The sequence below is a fragment of the Adiantum capillus-veneris genome, chromosome 28, assembly GCF_014529385.1.
Source record: "Adiantum capillus-veneris isolate H3 chromosome 28, ASM1452938v2, whole genome shotgun sequence".
Classification (NCBI taxonomy): Eukaryota; Viridiplantae; Streptophyta; class Polypodiopsida; order Polypodiales; family Pteridaceae; genus Adiantum; species Adiantum capillus-veneris.
In genome coordinates this window covers 104,620,703-104,644,156 of record NC_140958.1, presented here as the reverse complement: position 1 = coordinate 104,644,156, position 23,454 = coordinate 104,620,703, and the positions used below count along the sequence as shown (strand labels likewise).

Genomic DNA, 23,454 nt, shown 5'->3' with positions numbered 1-23,454 from the left:
GATTGCCTAAGAGAGAGCTTGAAGAGTGGGAACGTGTCTGCATGAGTACGATGGAACATGTAAGCATTACGCTGATGCCACAGGGTCCAATAAACCAAGTACCTAACCCACATTAAGAAAACCGAGAAACGTTGTAGTTTCGTAGAGAAAATGCCCAAAACCGTTTGTGGAAGACAAATCCCTGGAAAACGGAGCCGCATACAAGCCGATAAACAGTGAAGGAAATCTGTAGTAATGCAGCAATCCCACAACAAGTGGCAAACATTCTATTCTATAGTAGAACGACGGACACAAGGAGAAGCAAATATCACGTCCTCTAAGAAAAGTGTCGACTGGGAGCACTCCAAGCGAACAACGCCAAAGATACAGCCGCTCCTTCAAAGGTAAATGGCTTTTCCACAAGGCAGAGAAGCTTCCTTCACCGGAAATCAGATTTGTGCATGTGCCAAAGGGAATTACAATAATCAGCCAAGGTTGTGGTATAGAAGAAGAGCATAAATTTGACTGGCAAAGATATCTCAAAAATGCATTTTCCGAAGATCCAAATCAGACATGCGATCACCATCATGCGAAGGTGTAACAGGCAAAAAATCGAGCAACATGTTTTGAAGTTCTTTCAAAAACTAACGGTAATGCAAGCCCAATCAAAAACGGCGGGCGGCGAATGGAAATCCAGCCTCATCAACTACAACCTCAACCACACACCTCTCTTACTTTGGTTGACCCCTCGCCTCACCCACACACACACAGCATACGCAAATATACATACATCCTTACATGCGTGTGGGTTGCATACATGTCCACAACATTTACATGTCGCCGTACATACAGACACCCACAAGTTCACATATGCACACGCACACGCGCGAGAGAGAGAGAGAGAGAGAGAGAGAGAGAGAGAGAGGGGGGGGGGGGGGGGGGGGGGAGGAGATGATGATGATGATGATGAGAAAATCTCACAAGAACAATCCCAAGAGACCTCAAAGATCTATCCGGTCGAGTCTCAAACTGAAGACCTGATACTCCAAAGGGAATTGGGATGACCAATCTACTACACCTGCGTGATAACTAATAGAGAGAGAGAGAGAGAGAGAGAGAGAGAGAGCTAAGAATTTGCTCTGAATCACTCGCCTTTTCCTTATAGCATGTCCCCAAGTTGTACAATGAATGAAGTCTCCTGGTTGGGAGCTCACTCTGACAATGCTATATATAAGGCAAGCACTTCTTCTGCTTTACATCCGATTGCATTCACCTTTGCTCTCTCATCTTCAAAAACTCCTATTCAGTAAATTTTGCCTCTATTTCTTCCAAGCTCAAGCCCTTGGTCTCGGGAACCTTGAAGATTACAAATATCAGTGATATCACACCAATAATTCCAAACAGCAAAAATGTCGCTGCAGTTCCGATAGCAGCCTGAATAAAGCAAACTTTGGTTAGCTACTGTTGGTGATCACAACTTCCATTAATTCCCTGAGAACTTATCAAAGATTCAAGTGTCAAAATGCTGTATAAAACAGCTTGCTATTGTAAGCAACAGGTTCCTATATCTTTTTAGGAATAATCTATGGTAAGGGTCAAAGGCATCAAGACCACTTGTTTCTTCTTAGAATATATCCACTTCTAGAGGAATTTGTATAGTTAACATCTTGGGAATGGTTCTTGATTATGCTCTTGCATGACCTAAGATGCAGTTCGATGGTAATAGCTTGATATTATTAACTTGCATTTGCAAATTGCAATCTGCAGACCAGCAAACGAGTGCGCAAAAGTGGTGGTTCTAGCCCTGATTAGTTATAGGTATTAGGGAGGATTGTGCACAACCCATGTGCGGATCACACACACACACACACACACACACACACACACACACACACACATATACACATAGATATATCACATACACACACATTACACATAGATATATCACATACACACACACACATAGATATATCACACACACACACATAAGTGTATACACGTCTGTGTGTGTGCGCGCGCGTCAATGAACAAAATTCCTGCTCATATTTTCAGCAACACGAGGCTATTACCAGTGAAATCAATATTACATAAATGGCTTGACCATACCTCTAATGGAGAGAAGGAGAAAGTGACCAACGCGTTGGCTGCAAAGTTAAGTAACACTGTGATACTCAAAGCGCGGCCTCGTGTTCGAAGAGGGAAAATTTCAGATATCATAAGCCAGACAATAGGTCCAAAAGAAACCTAGAAAAATAACAAGAGTCCTAATGAGTGTTTGAAATTTTCCATGCAAAAAAGGTCTCCAAACATCTACTGAAGAATTCTACAAGTTTACCTGATAAGACCCAACGTAAAGGAGGAGGGCAATGACAGCCAAAGCTGAAGCACCTGAAATGAATGCATAATACAGAGCAAGGAGGAAGAGAGAAAGTACCTACAATGCCCAAGGCAAATAAATAAATGGAATTTTTCCTGCACAGCTATCCTACAACAGGAGATACAAATTCAAAAAGCTGGGTATTTCTTACAAGCAAGCTCACACCCCCAATAAGTAGTGGCCTTCGACCAAGTTTGTCTACTTTCCAAACTGCAATTAGTGTCATCAATACCTGCAAATGGATGATTAGAAGACCAGATATCTGCAGGTTCAGCTCATTACGTTAAGTAAAATGATTGTACTACATTCAGCCAATGGCGAGTCCTGCAACACCAATGCATAATTTCTAAAGACAAGTTCTACTCTATAATTTGTGATCATTCATGGACATACATTTGTGGAGTTTCTTCATCTATGCCTCGAGTTCCTACAAGAAGCCATTGATTTTCTCTAACATCCTCGTAGTAGAGTGAGCTATGTGAAATACTACCAGAAGCAATAAAGTGGTAAAAGATAAAGCAAACCATTCACGAAACCATGAGTTACAGGTTACATGCCCATGAATTCCATATGGGGCAATCATTTTTATATGTTAAAGCAAGCAAGGCCCATGTCAGCACCATGCATTTCCCATATGAGACCACATAAGCACCACGTACCCCACGTTGACTATGATAATCACGTTTGTACACATTTGGAGGAAAAAGAAACACCCACCATGAGAGCCATTGGGAGAAAAGCATAGCTCAAGACACCATGATAGGCGTTGGGGAGGGGTCAGGCATTGGAGACAACTTGTGTGGGAATTGGGGCTTTGCTTCAATGATGCGTTACAATTCACTGGGCATGAGCAAGGAATGTAAGAAGAGAAGCGTGAGGCAATAAGCACTTTGCACATAGGTCACAATATATGTTCCTTCAAGTCATACCCTGACAGATACATGCAGAGTCAGCACAAGATCACAGAAAAATAAGTACAAATCACACTAACCTTAGAGTTTGTATATAGTCATATACCCTGACAGATACATGCAGAGTCAGCACAAGATCACAGAAAAGTAAGTACAAAATCACACTAACCTTAGAGTTTGTACCCTACCTTGGAGAAGAATATGTGGCCACATTTCACCTTAACTATCAGTAGTTTATTTTCCTAAATAACCCTCAAAAGTTTGTTCTCAAGGTTAAAGGCTCCAATTATCAGTAGTTGATTTCCCTAAATAACCCTTTGTTCTCAAGGTTAAAGGCTCCAGGGTAACATGAACAGGCACATCAACAACCTTCGTATCATCCTTCAGACCAGATTTGAGATAGATAAGTCAGCTTAAAGGTGTCTGGACTTGGACCAACACTGGAGGGATGAGGCAGACCCACTATCCCAAACAGCCCAATCAACGTGCGACCTCTTTCCTGATTCCTAATCTTGAGCAGGAGAGCTCAGTCAGGGCTGATGCTTTATCTACTGAGCTGAATGAGGCTGTCAGCAAATGAGCCCCGTTGCACTCAAACCAGATACGGATAGAGCGTAAATGGTGAAGCCTATTCAAGACGGAGAGGACAATCGATGATGAAGATGAAGCAGTAAAAGCATGCTCAGGTCCTGTGCCAAGTATTTACCTCCAAATCTAGCCCATGCATGATGCAGTGAAAGTTTCCAAAGCTCATCGCCAAGATAAGGCCACGGACAATAAGCTAGAATAACAAAGCTTAACTCTGCATTTCTGAATCATCAATGCTCATATCACCTTGATCTCTTGGCATGATTACTGGATGCAAGACCACCCATGTTGGTCCCTCGCCAGATCCATCCTGCACACATGACATGACACAAGGGTTTGAACCCGTGACCTCCCCCATGAGAGGCACATGCCTAACCACTTCGCCTTGCACACGTTTCTGAAGCATGGGAGCCCTAATTTACATAAAACACGTATGCAAGGCGGCGACAACCAAAAGTAATCTAGGGTACCCTAGATTACAAAAGTAATCTCGGGTAGCCTAGATTGATCTACGGCCCACAATCCCCCCACCGTAGATCCCACCCTCCCATGCCCGTGTCACTTAGTCCTGAGGGGTGCTCTAGATTGGACTGGACAAGGAGGGAGCTATGTTGGATGTTTGGATCAACCCCTGCTTATAGTTTGATGGACCGCATTGGGTGACCAGGAGTTGTGATCCACACACAATCGTTTCCCCAACCATGCAATGCGTTAGTCAAGGTTGGCCAATGAGCAGTGGAGAGCCTGCAACCACCAAGGTAGCTGACCACATGGTTTGTTGTGGGTTGGAAGGGTAGATGCCCGCCACTAAGACAGGTGTCTGGATACCAGGATTGGATATTGGCTATTGTATCACTTCTAAACCTGAACCCAATCCAAGCAAATCATAAAGGGATACATGCTGATATAAGTAGACTTGAGAAGCTGCTCGGCACAAGGGACTTGATTAGCAGAGTCTACAGGTGATGGAGTACTAGCTTAACTTGATGTACCAGCTGTTGAAGATCCTGAAGGCCTCTATGTAGGCCCCATCAATGTCACAAGGTTTATACCCCTCCCTGAGAGGTGAGCTGGGGAGTGCTTACCATTGCCCAATTCAGCTCTGTCATGAACATACACACCAAACAAACCGTGATAGACATGCACACCATTAGCTACTAACTGGGATACAAATGACACTTATTTCAGCACTCAGCTTATTTTGGCACACATTAGAACTTAGTTAAAGGATCTTTTCTACCTTGAAACCTCCTAAGATCACAGAAACTCTTGTCGCATCAGATGCAGCTGAAAATCCTGCACTCTGCTCCAAACAAAGAGAAGACAACTACATTCAAAATTTATGTAATAGAAGAGAATGGCAGAACTATTTTTTCTGGTACATTGGTACCTGAAATATGGCACCAGCATAGTACAGAACACTCGGTTGCCCTGTGATCTGTAGAACACAGGAAAAGTTAAATATCCAGAAATGTGAAGAAAGCCTATTTTCTAGAATAGATATCCCCAGTATAATACCTGCTGAAACAAGACAAGCCCACAACCTATCACCAATGCTTTCAAACTAGCACCTTTGAAGATTTCAGACAAGCTTGCTTCCTCACGCACTAGTTGCAAAGACTGCACTGTCTCTTGCAGTTCATACGAAACGACATGTTCATCAATATCTTTGCCCCGCAACCTGCGGATGGATGCAGCTGCTGCTTCTTCTGCCACATCCATAGCTCCTTTGCCCTTGCAAGCACAAAGTAATAGCCAGCGTGGTGATGGAGGTAGCCACCACATGCCTACTGCCATTATTAGAGCTATCGGGGCAGCAACACCATACATAATTCTCCATCCGCCCACTGTACCAATTGCTAGATAGCCGACAAGATAACCCAGCTGCGCAGGTGAGGAACCAGTAGAATGACTAGCTTGTAACATGAAATTCCTCTCAGAATACAGATTGAAGGCTTACCAGCATCCCTAGTACTATGAAGGCCTCTTTCATCGATATTAGTGTGCCACGAATTTCCACAGGGCATGTTTCAGCAATGTACATAGGGGCCCCATGCATAGCCTGGAGATAAGAAACTGGAGATGGAGCATGCAAATATGGTTTTCTTCCGGAAAAAACAAAATAACTGGTATTCAAAGCACCTAGCATAACAAAACAGTAACTTGTTCTCCTTCACTTGCTAGAATGGATAGAAACCAGATCAAGATCTATATTAGCAAGAAAACGATAAGCTAGGAATATAAGCATGCATCAAAATAAGATGGATATATACTATAGCTGGATTAAAATGCAAGCTGGCTCAGCATTGCGTAATGGACAAACCTGCTAGCAACCTTGTACATCACAGATTCGGTATATTTGCGCACGCTTCATCAAGAAGCCCAATTAATTCAATTTGAATACCTAAAACTCTCAAGCATTGATACCTTGAGCCCCACAGCAGATAGATGAGGACACATTTCTGACGTGTGTATGTGAAAAAATACAATGATCTCATCTTAATTGCTAGATCTTTACACTGTATGCTGAAATTACGACTTTGCTAAGTGGCAGCAACATAGTCAAGTTAAGAAAAGGGCAGTTGCTTGCTATGAGGATAGTTACTATGCTAGTTAAATGATGGACAAATGAGAGTAGCCAAGGTAAACGTAAAGACCTCCATTTCGTTTCTAACTACCGCCAGAACATGCTGGAATTTCAGACCAAAATTTTTTAGTCTCCACATATAGGTTAATGAAATTGAGGAGGACCTAAACTTCTGCTTCTAATGCATGAGCTTCAAACAGATCAGATGATTACAATGCTGAATCAAAAGCCTACTCTTACGCTCACCATTCCAATACCAAAACCATAAACCAATCTTCCCACGACCAAAACAGCAAAGTTGGGAGCTACAGCTTCTATTAAACCTCCAAGTACGTAGCAAGCTGCAGCTGCTATCAATTCTCGTCGGCGACCTATAAACACGAACAAAAAGACCTCCTTAAGCATTCTAAAATTCATTCTTTCAATAATAAAACACCAGCAATGCAAGTTTTGAAAATGACCTAGAAAATCAGCAACAGTAAAAGCCAGAATGGAGCCGATAAGGGCACCATAAAGCGAGCCACTTTCCTATACAAGCACAAGCAGTACTTGAGAGCTAAAGATGTTTTAACAGCCAGTAAAGTGCAAATTGCCTCTCATAAATTATCAACACAATGTTAGCAGAATGCATTACCACGAGCCCAGTTTGTACAGAGGATAGATCGTACCAATCTGTTCCACTCAAAGAGGCAGACTGCAAGAATCAGAACGTGAAGAATCATTACTGGATGAACACCACGGAATTTACTAATGTACACCAACTTGCCACCCTCATTTCTTACAGCATCAATATCAAACAAGAAAAGTGAGAGAAAATTAACAGTAACAACCATATACGTTGTCATTAGCACAAAAATTATCCTTTTAGTGTGGGGCCCACTCTATAATTCAAATGCAAGGTCTTTTTCACTGATAAATTCCAGGAAAAAAGGCTCATGAAGATCAATAAAGTCAGCTGGCGATTGATGAAAAGACATAAGTACCTTAGTACTGTGCTTCAGTAATCTCTGTGACACACTTGACCACACAAATGACTGGATCCAAGCGCAGAATGTAACTCATACATTTTCCAAAGGTTTTACTGAGCTGCCATAGAATCATGTACATTGAGTAGCTTCCAATGTAGATGGATATCGTAGACATGGTCTTTCCGGCCTTAGCCACTAAAAGCGATGACATTTTGGGTGCCATGATTTTGGGGCATCAGTTTTTTTTATCAGTTGCTTTTCGGGCCTACAAGCGTGCCTAGGAGGTCACTCTTGCAAACATGTGCAAGGTTGCAAGATTGCAGAGTGACTCCCCGCCAATTGTATGTGTGATCGTCAATAAACAAAGATGTACCGAGTGGGGCACCTGACTGATGTCACGTGCACATCTAACCCTATGTGTAAGTGGACAAGCTGTTCCTACCTCTAGGATTTAGGAAGCCTAGGAAGTGTTCCTGGCACCTTTGTGGTCCTATGCGCAGGCAGTGCATGTCCACGCACTTAGAGTAGCTGCATACCCTCTGATTGCACAACCCAGGATCATTCGCATCAGTAGCCAGTACCTAGCATGAGCATTTTCCACCGCATGGTTCCAGTTCCGACCTCGTGTGTGAAACACCTCTTATAAGTCATTTTATTAGAACTGACTTTTGGAATTCCTTACGTAACTGTGTTGGGAAGCTTGCCCTACCCAACATATAATTCCTATAAATGAAACCCATTGGGCACTCAATAGAAGCAGAAGACAGAAGACAAGCTCAATACACAAGTGCAAAGTGCAACCAGACAGCTTGCCCCAACATTTTCTCACAAGATCAGCCACCGTTTTTGGACATCCATCCTCAGCATTTTCAGCCTTCATCAGTGTTTCAGTTTTCAGCCATTAGCCTCGCAAGAACCCGCTCCGACCCGGTTACAAATCCTCGCCAGTTTCCCCATCAAGAGACAGATCAGCCTAGCATTTCCAGATTTCAGCAGATCAGCTTAGCGTTTCCAGATTTCAACCAAATCAGCCAGCGTTTTGCATTTTCAGTCCTAGCCCGGCGAAGCAATTGCATCCAAGCCGCAGTACGCCATAGTAGCAGATCCCCAGCAGACTATCTAGCGTTTTCAGTTTTCAGCCTTGACACCGTTGTTGTCGGTCGTCGACACCATCATTGTCGTTGACATCGTTGTCGTCATCGCAGATCCCTATCTTGACAACAACACCTTTGTCGCCATTGTCGTAGATCCCGGACTTGACAACGACACCATCGTCGTCATCATCGCAGACACCATCGTCGTCGTCGACATAGTCATCATCAAGTACCACACCATTTAGAATCATTGTACCAGACTTTGTGCAATCTAAAGCAAATACCTCTCTAGCAATAGAGAGGGGGGCCCTTGGAGGGGTGTTTGGGACCCCATCTGGTGTCATCTCTTCTCTCTCTCTCCCAGACTTGACGACGACACCATCGTCGTCGTCGTCGCAGACACCATCGTCGTTGTCAACATAGTCATCATCAAGTACCACAGCATTTAGAATTATTGTACCAAACTTTGTGCAATCTAAAGCAAATACCTCTCTAGCAATAGAGAGAGGGAGGACCCTTGGAGGGGGGTTTGGGACCCCATCACATCTCATCTCTTCTTTCGCATCAGCGGGATTGGCCTTCCCATGTACAGTGGCATCAGCAGCCCCTCCGCGTTGCACTGCTCCGTGCAACAGTTGGTATGATGATGAGTGCCGAGAGACCTGGAAGAGGCTTCAGAGAGAGGAGGCTTGTGGGGCATGTAGCCATAAGCATGCACAGACGATCTTCCGCCGTCTTATTCGGCGGAAGGAGAGGGCCTACCTGATATGCCTGGAGGATGAGATATACCAGTTGTTCTTGAGTCAGGACAGCAAGAGAGCATGGAGGATGTTTCAGGAGAGACAGCCGGGTACCCCCATTACAACCCCAGAGGCATGGAGAGCGTACGCAGAGGCACTATATGATATCCCAGGATAGCCCCCCATTCCACAGCCAGGGGACATTAGACCGCACATGAGCGACTTCTTTACTGTACATATGGTAGCAGAGGCCATCAGCAGATTACAGCATGGGCTAGTGGGTGAGCACGTCATCTATGCATGTAGGGAACTGGCCCCCCTTTTGGCACACATGTTTAACAGGGCGGTTTGTGAGGGCTTTCCAGTTAGTTGGACGGCCAATACCATAGTCCCACTTTTCAAAAGTGGGGATCCGATGGTACAGGGCAACTATAGGACCATTATGATTGGGCATTATCTGGCCAAGATTTATGGGTCTATCATAGAGAGAGAGCTCAGTGTCTGGGCAGAGAGACATGGCCACAGAGCTAGAGGACAGGCTGGTTCTCGGCGAGGGTTCTCCACTATGGATCACATACTGACTCTTCGGGCATTGATAGAGGAGCGGCGGGCAAAGGGAGACAGGAGGAGACTATATTGTTGCTTTGTGGACTTCCGCAAGGCATTTGATTCTGTCCCGAGATTTCGTTTGATGCAGAGGCTACAGGATATAGGAGTTCCAGAGGCTATCTGATGGGGGATTTATGCATTGTATGAGTCGGTGATTGGGAGGGTGAGGGCCCCAGGTGGACTTTCAGATGCTATTGAAAGTACCATTGGGGTGAAACAAGGATGCCCACTGTCTCCCACTCTCTTTGGGATTTACATCGATGAGCTCTCAGAGTATGTGGATACATATGGTGATGCAGGATCCAACCTGGCAGGGGTGATGATACCACTTCTTTTGTATGCAGACGATGTGGTATTGATTTCGGACTCTCCAGAGGGGCTACAGAGACAGTTGGATGCTCTCCAGAGATTTTGTGCAGATAGGGACTTGACAGTGAACCTTGGGAAAACCAAGGTTATGGTGTTCAACACCACACAGGCATGGGTCACTCGAGCAGAGCATCAGTTCACATTTAGAGGGGAGATGGTGGAGCAGGTACGGTCTTATGTATACCTAGGAGTGACTTTTACAGGCCCGCGCTTCTCATTGAAGCAAGCAGCAGATGCTAGGTTGGACAGGGGCTTCGCAGCTTTGGAGAGGCTTGAGAGGCAGTCTGCTCATGTACAGTTTTAGGAGCCGCGCACGAAGCTTTGGTTGTTCGATTCGTTGGTCACCCCGGCATTGTTGTATGGATCCATGGTGTGGGGGCCTAGCCTCAGTACAGAGGAGTGGAGGCGTATGGAGAGACCACTAGTTACGATGATTGCACATATGATCCGGTGCAAGGCATCAATACCACATGCTATTGTCAGAGCTGAGATGGCAGCATCCTCCATAGTGACAGAGGCCATATTTCAGAGTGTGACAGGCCTACATCGCATATGGGAGCTCCCCCCGGAGAGAGATTCGAGATTGGCACTAGATTCCTCCAGACAATTAGCAGAAGATGGGATTCATGATTGTTGGTATGCAAAGTTGCAGACATGGTTTGGGAGACATGGACTATAGATGGATGCACTTCCACCCTTCCAGTATAGCTTGGACTGCCCGCACCTCCAGCTTATGCGCACTGAGCGCAACCGGGTGATCAGATCAGATATTGTGCAGCTGGAGACAGAAAGGACCTGGCAGCGACCTCAAGAGCCATTAGGCACGAAAATGGCCCATTACAGGGACCACTTCTTGCATGTTTCGTTGGAGGGTTTTGTGATTCGGCCAGCATACATGGATGTACATCTCTCACATGGGTTGCGCAATGCCATTGGACAAATTCGTACCTCCTCCCATCAACTACGCATCGAGACAGGCAGATACATGCAGATGGCCCGGACAGATAGGACATGTCAGCTATGCCACCAAGAGGTGGAATCTGAGGAGCATTACATTTGCCGCTGCACAGTCTATTACGAGATCAGGGGGGAGATACCAATGCCTTTTCAGAGAGGGCTTTGGACCATTACGTCGGGTGATGGATTATGAGGACCAGAGATGCCTCGGACTCTTTTTACTAGAGCTGAGGAGGCACAGGGACAAACTATTACAAGACAGTTCTCCACCAACAGATCGACAGCGCACTATGCGTGACTTCTTCAGTAGAGAGGGAGAGGACCTTGGGACACAGACTCCGTCTATGGATACAACCACACCCCCAGGACCACGTCCATCGAGGCCTAGAGGAGTCCGTCTTGATCAGGCCAGTGCACAGGGTCGTACTCACCGTCCTCGACCACCCGGGCCTCGACCCAGACCCCGCCATTTGCACCAAATCAGAGGCATCATCGCTCGACATCGGAGACGAGTGCCACCTTTCAGCGGCCTCTCTATACTGGATCTACCCATCTGGGATAGAGGACAGGGAGATAGAAGTTGATGGTCAGATTTGGATGGGATCAGTCATGTATTTGTACATATTCTCAGTTTTAGCTTAGTTTTAGCTTTGTAGACTCAAACATCACTATGATGTTGAGTAGATCTTTTTTTCTGTTTTAGTAGACGAGAGATGTATTACCAGATGTATAGTTTCTTGTCTCATGGGCCATTTTGGCTCTTTCGAGACGTTAATATATCTTTCTCTCTCTCTCTCTCTCTCTCTCTCTCTCTAGCACTCCTTGCACACTCACTCACAGTTAGTATTCCACTCTTGTGTTTTGATCATTGCACAATTCTCTCATTAAGTCAAGGAAGGCTCTCCCTTCCCGTCAGTAAAAGGAACCTTGAGCACTTACTGTTCACTCATCCTGAGCCATACACCATTATTCACTTCCGCTGCACATTACATTGGTATCAGAGCTCAGCTCTTTGGAAGTGTTCGGTATCATCACTCAAGGAAAGAAGCACGAAGAACCTGTAGCAGACTACAATGTCACTTTCACTCACCGGACACACAATTAGTACAGTTGGTCTGGTCTGGTTCACACTGGACGGACTCTCTAGGCTAGGCAGTGACACGTGGCAGGGATATGACGGTGGTTCTAGTGGACATCATGGCCAGGTCACCACCACCACTCAGTCTGGAGATAGACTTAGATGGCTGACATTTATGAGCCGTTGGTGGCTCTTTATGGTGGGACATGAGTAGTAGTTGTTAGGTCATAGAGATCATCTTCTTCATATATGGTCCAGTGTCACTAGAGTAGCGAGTCTACACACACAACACGTCTTCACCATCCCTGCACATCTGAGCCTCGACACCCCCATTGTACCTGGGAGTTCTGGGCTGGATCTGAGTGTGTTGCGATGCTAGAGTCTGTATCGGTTCTTTGAGATAGTCAAGTCCTATGTTCTGGTCTGCTGTTGTGTCTTTGTGTGATCAGTTGTTATCTATTGTTCCTTTGTTTTCAGTCTTTGTTGAGTGAGATTGTCACGCACATTGCACTGAGGAGCACCCACTGTAGAGAGCACGACACACTATCCACGCTACAGGTACGACCACGATGGGATCTCAATTGAAGTCTCACTCTCTGTTGAGGTACAAATTGAGGAGCTAGCTGGTTTTGACCTAGCTTCGCCTACTTTGCCTTACACTGTGCAGTCGGCTGGTCTGGTCCTCTCTCGTCCTGGTTTAGGCCTTCCTCGTCCCTGGTCTAGTCCTTCCTCGTCCTAGTCTAGTCCTTCCTTGTCCTGGTCTAGTCCCTCCTCATCCCCGGTCCAGCCAAGTGGTCCAGTCACTCGCCTTGGTCTAGTGGCGATTGGACCAGTTTTCAGCAAGGAACAACAAGTACAAGGTCTTCGTGCCCAAGGCTTGTGTGGGCTTTTGGTTACTGCATGACACATACAAGGCGGTCAAAAGAGCGACAAAGCCCACTACTCAGTCCTTAGAAGTACTACCACAGGAAACCTAAACCCTTCGTGCCAAGTAGAAGTCTACCAGCTCCACTATCCCTACCTTCCCCTACAGCTACCTCCATTCCCTCAACAAGTTCTACACCTCCCCAGTCACCCAAATCAATAAACTTCTTATCCCTGTGATACAGCAAGCTCTACTGCAACAAGCTCTTGCACAAACAGCCATGGAGGAGCTCACAAGCGTTCTAGCTAAGGTGAATATTAAGTTTCCGGCTTTCAAGGGCCTCTCCTCAAAGGATGCTGACGACCATGCCTGGAGGTTTGTTTCTCTCTACAGAGGTCGTGGCCTCAACCGAGGAGATGCATGCTTAGTACTCTTCCCATCTACCTTGGATGGTTTAGCAGACAAGTGGTACAATCAGTTTGCAGAGAACCACTTTGCGACTTGGACCACTTTATGACAGCAGTTCTGTGCAGCATTCAAGCCAGGCGACTACCAGGAAAAGGTATTGGACGAGTTGGCCAACATGGTGCTCCAACTAGAGGAGTCTTTTGCAGAACTCAAGACAAAAACCAAGTCTCTGGCTGCCAAGCTTCCTCAGCAACCAGGGGAATTTATGGTTAAAAAGTGAGTGGAGAAGGCTCTTTCCAAAACTTCCCAACAGAAAATCTGAGAGTCTCTGACCTGACGCAACTCTAGAGGAGTTTGTCGCGGCTGCTACTAGGATAGAGGGAGCTAGGAAGCTATTCACCAACTCCCCTCAGGTAGAGACCACCTCAGTGTTTTCGGAAAGTCCTTCGAATTCGTTAACTTCTTTACGCAGGGAACTAGAAGCCCTAAAACTACAACGCGCTCTTCAAGAGGAGAAATCAATCTCTCTTAGACACGAGAAGCCCCCACATCACGAGGCTTTGGATCAAATCAAGAGAGAGTTAGAAGAGCTTCAGTCTCAGAGGAGACTAAAGCTATGGTATGGTGCAGCTCGTGTCGCTCTCCAGGACACCCTCCACATGATTGTCCCCTTTGGGCTTATTGCCACTTCTGCGAAAAGTTTGGGCATGAGGACAAGGATTGCTACTACCTCAAGGGATTGCGACAAATACAGCAAAGTCTTGGTCCTACTATTCAAAAGGGCCAGCACCTGCATCCAACATAGTTTCTCCCTGTGGCCATCCACACCACATGCCACCTTTATTGTCAGTCCCTCCTATGCAAGGGTATGCAGAGCACTTTTCCCTCTCAGAGCTTTTATCACACCCATGCTGCCTCCCCACCTCACAGCTTCTATGCCTCCACCTCCAACTCCATGCAGCAGGAGCAAGGAACACCTCGTCCTTCGACTCGTCCATTGAAGCGGCCCATTTTGTGCTACAGATGCGGGGAATATGGTCATTACCAAAGCAAATGCCCTCTACCCGAAAAGTCCCCTCCTTGCCGTCATTGCCCTGAAATGAAGGATCACTTTAGTAAAGATTGCCCTAGACTTCGTGCATCCACGGCAGCGAACCCAAGTCAAAGCCAAAATGAGTTTACCTTTCCCAAGCTCAATTTGATAACAGTTAGCACCACTCCTCAACCACCCCCTTCCGCCCATGTGGTTACCACTCAAGAGAAGTTGCAGTTGGTAGAGGAGCCAGCGGGCGTCCTCACCCGAGCCCAGAGAGCCGCTCTTGGTCTTAGTATTCCAACACGTTCAACTCCCCCACACATTCTCACACCAGTGGATACCCTGCCTTCACCTATTAACAAGCCATCTCCCAGTGCCATGAAAGAATCCAAATCTTTGCTCTCCGATATTGATGAAGCTTTCTTGGAAGCAGTTTCCTATCTACAGAAGATCAAGGTACCCAAGAAACCACTGGTAGAACAGGAAAAGCTTACAGTAGAAACCGTCTTGAAGAACACCTTCCAACAAGTGTCTCTCTATGACATGTTGCGACTAGATGCGAGTTTTAGAAGTGACACCCTTGCTGTTATTCAGTCACTTAACCCCGGAGCAAGTCCTAGTGGCGAGCACCTCCCAGTGCGACCATCAGAGTCCTATATGATATCCAATCCTGCTACTCCCCTCACTGATTATAGAAGCCCTCGCCTGAGAGTGTCCATCTTGGGGCAACAATTTTCAAGAGTAATTGTGGATGGTGGATCTGACATCAATATGATGCTTGAGTTCACAATGATGGTTTTAGGCCTGCAGTCTACTCAACCTGCCCCTTGATGCTTGAGTTCACTATGATGGTTTTAGGCCTGCAGTCTACTCAACCTGCCCCTTTCACAGTAACATTGGCCGACCAAAGGACAGTATACCCTGTGGACATAGTGGAAAAGGTGCCTCTGCAGGTACAAGATTTCACTTTTAGTTTGGATTTTATTGTGATTCGTCTTCCACAGGTGGAGGGCGGATTTCCCTTGCTCATCAGTAGACCATGGCTGCGACACACTAAAGCACTTCATGATTGGGGAAATGATGCCATGTGGATACATAGTCCTAGCTCCCCGATGCAACCCATTCGCCTAGGAGGCATGGATCCCATCGTGCAACATAGTTCTTTGTCCCTAGCAACCAGCCTTGCATTGAAAAAGACTACTCCACCTAACGGCTCAGACGAGGATCGGTTAGAGTGGTTGGATGCTACCAAATCTATGCCTTGTTATGCAGTATCTATTCACTCTTTGCTTAAGGGTACCTCCTCTTCCAATGTTTCCACAGTAACTAAACCTAATGAGCCACCTGAGCCAGCTCAAAGGTTGAAGGTCATACAAGCTACTCCTGATGCGCCCTTGGTGGAAGACTTTGAATTTGGTGAGCCTATGAAAAATCATAGAAGCGGGAAGAAATCTCCTCTGCAAGAGTTCACACCCCCTCAAACATCAGCCCCATTGGTGTCTGCTTCTCCAACCAGAACAAATCTATCCTTTGTGTCTAGCGAACTCCCTTCACAGAGCCCGTCCTGCTTGATGAATTCTTTGCTCCTGATAGTTGTCTTGCTCATAATAGTTCGCTTTGTCCTCAACCCGCACAATGCTCATAATGGTTTGCTCCCTCCTCGCCCTTACCCAACCCCCAAATCGCCCCAACCCTCTCCCAACTCGCCCCTCTCCCACCCCTCCCAACTCGCCCCTACCCACCCCCTCACACACACTCGCCCCTACCCACCCCCTACTCACCCCTACCCACCCCCTCCCTTTGCTCTCACCCCTACCCACCCCCTCCCTGCCCTCGCCCCTATCTAGCCCCCCTACCCACCCTCGCCCCCCTCACCAGCCGTCACCCCTTCCCCCTACCCACACCCCTCCCCCTCGCCCCCCCCTAGCTCACCCCTACCTAGTCTCCCCTTGGCCCCCTTACCCACCCCCTGCCCCAGCATATCTCTTTGCTGTGGAGCCTCATTCTGTTTTGCCAATTGGGATTCTTGGACTATGAAATCATACTGGGTTCCTACCTATATGGCCCGAGCATATCTCTTTGATGTGGATCCTCATTCTGTTTTGCCAATTGGGATTCTTGGACTATGCAATCATACTGGGTTCCTGCCTATTCAAAGGCTTAAGGCGTTTGCAAGCAATGCAATGTTTTTAACTCCACTTTTGAGCCATGTAGGGTCATGGTTGGGCCTAGCACCTGCTTCAAGAAAGACGTACAGATGCGGTACCTAGTGGTTTTCTTTCACAGTTTTTTCAGTATTTCCTCTCACCGAGAGGGTGAGCGGTCTTGTGGCGGGAAACCTGTAGCAAGCTACAGTGTCACTTTCACAGGACACACAGTTAGTACAGTTGGTCTGGTCTGGTTCACACTGAACGGACTCTCTGGGTTGGGCAGCGACACGTGGCAGAGATACGACGGTGGTTCTAGTGGACATCGTGGCCAAGTCACCACCACTACTCAGTCTGGAGATAGACTTAGATGGCTGACATTTATGAGCCGTTGGTGGCTCTATATGGTGGGACATGAGTAGTAGTTGTTGGGTCATAGAGATCATCTTCTTCATATATGGTCCAGTATCGTCGTCTAGAGTAGCGAGTCTACACACAGCACGTCTTCACCATCCCTGCACATCTGAGCCTCGACACCCCCATTGTACCTGTGAGTTCTGGGCTGGAGCTGAGTGTGCTGCCACGCCAGAGTCTGTATCGGTTCTTTGAGATAGTCGAGTCCTATGCTTTGGTCTGCTGTTGTGTCTCTGTGTGGTCAGTTGTTATCTATTGTTCCTTTGTTTTCAGTTTGTGTTGAGTGAGATTTTCACACACATCGCATCGAGGAGCACCCACTGTAGAGAGCACAACACACTATCCGCGCTACAGAACCACAAGAAAAAAAAATGCTTCTTGTGATCGCACGTAACCCAAGACCACTTGGGTGTGTCAGTCCCTAATCTGTGTTTTTGAAGAGTGGCAAGTAACCCAAGAAAGAAGGGCTTGTCCATCCTCCCCTCGTTCCTCTTTTCCACTCATTGAGAGCGGACCTTGTGCTCAGCGGCAGGCCAATCGACATGAGGTGGGAAAAAGCAACCTTGGTGTGAGCGCAAGGCCGCCAAGGGGTGCACCCGCACGAAAGAGTAGAGCTTGGGTAAGAGAGAAGCCTTCTTAAACGCAGATTGCAAGCCAAGAACTCAAGAACCTCAAGACCTCAAGAACCTCAAGTACCCAAGAACTCAATGCATGGTCATCAACCGATACTTTGCATGAAGGTGATCAGAGTGGAGTTGGAGAAGAAGAAGTTTCTACCCCAGGAGGATTGTTCCCCGATCCTTCCCCATCCCCATCTACGCCATGGATTGCACCCAATCCTATGGAGGCCTCGGTCAAGTCGATGATGGAGATGATACTAGAACAAGAGATGCAACACGCTGCCTTCGAAGAACGAAGGGCAACTATGGAGCTTGAATGTGTGCAAGCACACGAAGCTCAACGCATAGCGGCCGAAGAGAAGCGCGCGGCTATGGAGTTAGAGCCAGCGGCGCAGAGAGACCAACGCATGAAGGAGTTGGTCCTACAAGAACTCTCCTCGAAGTCCGAGCCACTCAAGGAGGTGGGCAAGTCATCAAGTAGTATAGGTAGAGACGCAGATTCCAACAACCCAATCACTGAGAAGTTGACATTTAGTAAGTATGATGGTAAGATGGATGCTTCTTTAATTCATTCTTGGTTGCATCAATTTAATGCTTACTTTGCGACTGTCAAGAAAACAAGTAACAGTAAAGTTTTGACTATTGTCATGTACCTATCAGGTAATGTCATTAATTGGTATCAAGCTTGGCAAGAGTCACATATGGTTGAGCATCTTGAGCATGTCGAGGAAGGCGTGCCCCTCTACTCCAAGTTTACAAATAATTTCTGGTGTGCTTTATTTGAGAATTTGGGAATAATCTTAAAGTTCTCATCTTTTCAGCCACAAACGGGCAAATTGAAGTCATGAATCTCACTCTACTTGATATGTTAAAAGCTTATGTTAGCGAGCAGAAGCCGCAGTGGGAAAAGTATCTACTCTCTATTAGAGTGCAGCAACACCAGATACTCCTCTTTAGGAAAGACTCCAAACAAAATAATGCAGGAAAGAGTAATTACCTCCACCAATTATCCATACCAAAGACAAAAAATTTGCCACTGATGATTTTGTTTCAGATTTGAAGACACTATATATCAAGTCGGAGTCACTATCAAAGCCGCCCAAAAACGACAAGAGAAGCAAGCAGGTAAGCAACGAAAGTATTTGGTTTTCAAAGGACAATATGTCTTACTAAAGTTTGATAAGAATAGGTTAAAGCAAAGTTCAGGGCCAACAAAGTCTTTTCCAAAAATGTCAAAAAGATACTTTGGACCTCTCAAGGTCATCAAGAAAATCAATGAAGTATGCTACAAGCTAGAACTTCCAAGTCATTGGAAGATACATAATGCATTTCATGTAAGCTTATGGAAACCTTACATGGGACCAATACCAGAGGAGCCCATTACAAAGGATCCCCCAAAAGATGAAGACACAGAGCAAATTATTGAACCCGAACAAATCCTCTTTTATAGGTAGGGATCGAGCTACAAAAAATGGTCTTGAGACACGGAAATTTCTACTGAAGTTCAAAGATTTACCCACAACCGAGGCGATGTGTCTGGAGTGGATGAAAAATTCATGCAAACTTACCCTGAAATTCTTAAACAATACGAATAAGTTTTTAGTTGAGGACAACTGATCAAGAGCCGATACGCTGTCACAACTCGATAGACAAAGATCTTGTATCCTTTTTCTAATAATGCTCTTTGTTTTTACATTTTAAAATTGTTTTCCTCTTTTAAGCATATCTAGAATAGTGCATTTGAGTAGGCCATTGATGAGTGGTCACAAGATATGGTGAACCATGCAATGGGTTAAACCATAAGTAATGCACACTCCCATCTAGCTAGCCAAAACGGGCACCCCAAGGTCATACTTGCACACAGAAAGAATTAATGTCTTGGAATGTGGGCTAGATCTGCCAAAAACGACAATTACAATCAATAAGATGGCATGATCATGAAAGATTGCTCATTGTGCATACATGGGCTAACTGCTTTGAATGCCTCTATGTTTTCACAAGCATCTTGGATTTATGTTTTAAAGCTAGAATCGTGATCTATACAAGAAGAGCTTTCATTTGATACCCATATCGTTATTTATTTTTGTTAGTAGTTTTCCAAAGAAGAAGGTTCTAAAAGCTTCTAGAAGATTCTAGGAGAAAAATTCTAGAAGGACAAGTGGAATGACACTTGTTGCAAAGCTTCCAAAAGCTGGGACACTTGCCTACTCTTTTTGACCGTTGAAATGACACTTAAAGCTTCAAAAGCTAGGACACTTGTCACACATGAACAACATTTTTGACATGTGGTTGGACACTTGTCTCCATGCTACCTAGCTTACCCTTTTTGTTCATAAAAGCAACTCCACCTAAAAATTCAGCCCCTTTCACCCTCATTTCAGAATCATCTACTTGCTAAACTTTCACTCTACCATTAGCCCAAGAAGCCTCTACAATACCGCCATCATCTCCCTCTACATCTATCCTCAAATTCTCTCCAACTAGACACTTCTCTCTCTCCCTCTCTCTCTAGCTTGCTATTTTCAGGGCTACAAACCTGCAAATCAAAAAATTCAGCTCTACTCTTAAAACTTCAAGCTCTTTCTCTCACCATGAATGCAAACAAAAAGATAAGAGTATTGTGCTATCCCAAGAACCAATTGATTTTTCTCTTTATAAATATGTTGGAATCGTCTTTTGTGTTGTTTATTTCAACGCATGTGCACATGTGCACCTTGCATGCTCTACAACTCACTCTCAAGTTGATTGTAACTGAGCTCAATCCTAAGGTACTTGGATTGAGCAGAAATATATTTCTGTCGCGTAGGGGGGAGGGGAGGAGGGCATTTTCAACCCTCATTCTAAAGTGTTGTGATTAATATTTTGTCAAGTTCTTTGAGTATTGAATCATGAATAAGCACTCTTAGTTGCACGGTGGCTCTTGCAAAAACAAGCTGATTTAGAGGAGCACCAGCTAAAACCAGGAACTTTTAGTTGTGCCAGGCTATGGACATAGCCTGAGACTAAGGTATATTACACATGTCATTGCCCAAAATATTATGAGATTTCAGGCAACCTCCACTGGCTATTCAGAGAGGGTTTTAGACCGCTTTCTAGGGTCATGAGATACCAAGATAAAAGATGCCTCGAACTATACTTATTGGAGCTAAGTAGACGTAGAGAAGATCTCTTGAGAAGGGGCTCAGAGAGGAAGATACGTCTACACCGGCAGATTATAGATTTCTTTCAGCCCCAAATTGAGGAGTCAGATCAATAGGCCCCAGAGTATAGCGGCACCAGAGATACATCGCTCGATCGAGCGATAGAGTTGGGGCGGTCCCGCCACCGTCAGATGAGGGGGCCTCTCGACATCGACAGAGACTAAGACAAAGGATCCACACCATTTTAGCACAACCTGAGAGCTATCCCACCAGAGTGCTCACTATGGAAGACATTAATAATATCCGCCATCGTCCAATGAGAGATGCCTTTGGATAGTGATGTATATGATGCCTATTTCTATTGCCAAAGAGGCCCTTATATGTATCCCTCTCTTCCATGACATAGGCTACTTCCCTCCCTCCCTCTATTGCCCCCCCATTTTAATTAGATTTTCCAGCTTTCACACATTGTATTAGATTCACCAACATTATAAACTCTTGGTCTCATACGTCATTTTGGCCTTTTGAAGGCGTTAATATATCATTTCGTCTCTCTCTCTCTCTCTCTCTCTCTCTCTCTCTCTCTCTCTCTCTCTCTCTCTCTCTCTCTCTCTCTACATATATATATATATATATATATATATATATATATATGTAGAGAGAGAGAGAGAGAGAGAGATGCGAGCATATGAACTAACCAAACAAAGCTTCTGTATGAAATAAAACCGATACCATACCTCAAGAGATATGCTGGCACCTGAGGTTGCACCTATGTCATAGCCATAAAGGGATCCTCCAAGTGCAGGAAAGAGGAAACTGATAGAAACAGAGAAGCTGCATTGAGCGCACCTTCATAACATAGTGTGCAAACACAAGCACACATGCAATGTGTGGGTGTGGGTGCATAAGCAACTTGAAGGTGAGAATGCATGACACATATGTGCATGTCCAAGAGAGTGCATTTGCATCAAATATGACAACCATATAGTAAAACACATCCATGCATGCTGTCTTTTCTAGTGGAAATGATTTGTACGGCACTATGTGTGACGTGTGTGAGTGTGTGTGTGTGTCTGTGTGTGTGTGTGATTGCAGTGAATTGCTTGCAATTAGATGCATCATGATCCACCATCCATTGTCATCTGAACATTACACATCAGCTCGGCGGAGCCTCTAGCTCTCAGGAGTAGCCATGGTGGCCATCATCCAAGAGACCATTCATTGGAGACCATCTTGAGGATGACACAATATCTCACCTTAAGCAGATGGCAATGTCATTTGTGTGTGTGAGTGTTTTTTTTTGGGCGGGGTGGGGGGGGGGGGTCATGCATGTGTGCTACCGTGCGCATGTATCGGAAATATGGGCGTGTCTGATAGTGCGCATGGCCGTCATTAAAACAGACCATAGAAAACAACGAAGAGCTGAAGAAAATACATACGGCAGAATGGTGGAGCTCCATTTGTAGGAACGCGAAGTAAGCCTCTCTTGCGATTCCTGATTCTCTATGAGCTGCGTGTAAACATCCCGTTCAGAAGTCATCTCTGCCTTTCTCTGCTATGAGCAGGCACTCCCCAAGTAGGGAATTCTCACTTTGAGTGAGTGAGTGTGAGTGTCAGGACAGCCCTGTGCGTGTGTGATAGTGAGAAGAGCTGAAGTTTTTGGAACGGCAAGCCAGTTTGAGAGGAGATGCAGGGAGTACGGAGGCAGCGCAAACGGACGTGCGTTTGTGAACGTCCTGCGCTTGTGCCCACGAGAAATGCCACCCGGTTTCAATAGGCTGCACGTGCTGGTTGTAGGCAAGGCCACGTCTAAGATGGAAGACGCGACCTACATACTACATAAGCTGGTTACAGATTGCGTGCCCAAGATTGGGCTCCCCGGAGGGCGTTTTTAGATACGTCAGCACAAAAAGAGTGGAGGACAAGATCGGGGACAGCAGCTACCCCTGCCCAAGCTCTGGCGGAGGTTGAGCTTCCGCCAGTTCACCTGGAAAAAGACGTTGAACCAATACGATGGAGGTTGTTGTTGTGAAGTCATTTGCTTTTGAAAAATATATTGCTACTAGTGTGTAATGCATGCCCGCCCGTCGCCAAAAGTGATGGGTAGGTATGTACTTGGTGTGTATCCAGCCATAGAGTTGTACGCTTGGCATCACTACAAAAGCCTTGGAATCACTTGTCGCAAAACCATGTTTGCCTAGCATCAGAATTTGAAAGTGTCCTCGCTGTCACAAATGTAGTGAAAAAGGGTTTGGCATTATTGGGGCCGTTGGAAAGACATTCAGATAGAGCCCCTATGTCGTTTGCAAGAGAGACAAAATTAATCACATTTGGGTAGGATGATTGCCACCATGATTTGTGTAAAAAATAGCATGGTGGGTAGTCTTGTACTTGGTATGAGAGTGAGTGTGCATGGTTGTCTCCTGATGGCATCAAGAGTGCAATTACAAAGGCCTTTTCGAAAGCGAGCATCTTTATTGCGCCAAGAAGCAAAACTAAGTACACCATATCACACTAAACCCTCATCCAAAGATTAGCCATAAATTAACAACATGAAATCAATTATG

General features: G+C 45.6%; 1 protein-coding gene across 1 annotated transcript; it reads right to left on the bottom strand.

Moving 5' to 3' along the window:
* Window positions 1-937: 937 nt before the first annotated feature.
* On the bottom strand, window positions 938-22,672 carry LOC147421012 (D-xylose-proton symporter-like 3, chloroplastic). The gene is made up of 13 exons (XM_086503903.1): window positions 22,327-22,672; window positions 21,625-21,703; window positions 7,077-7,136; window positions 6,904-6,970; window positions 6,689-6,813; window positions 5,816-5,917; window positions 5,374-5,739; window positions 5,246-5,293; window positions 5,096-5,158; window positions 2,508-2,588; window positions 2,315-2,413; window positions 2,086-2,223; window positions 938-1,413 (listed from the first exon to the last, which is right to left on the bottom strand). Exons 1-13 carry the CDS (start codon window positions 22,425-22,427, stop codon window positions 1,279-1,281), a joined length of 1,464 nt encoding a protein of 487 aa, XP_086360029.1. The 5' UTR covers window positions 22,428-22,672; the 3' UTR covers window positions 938-1,278.
* Window positions 22,673-23,454: the final 782 nt, after the last annotated feature.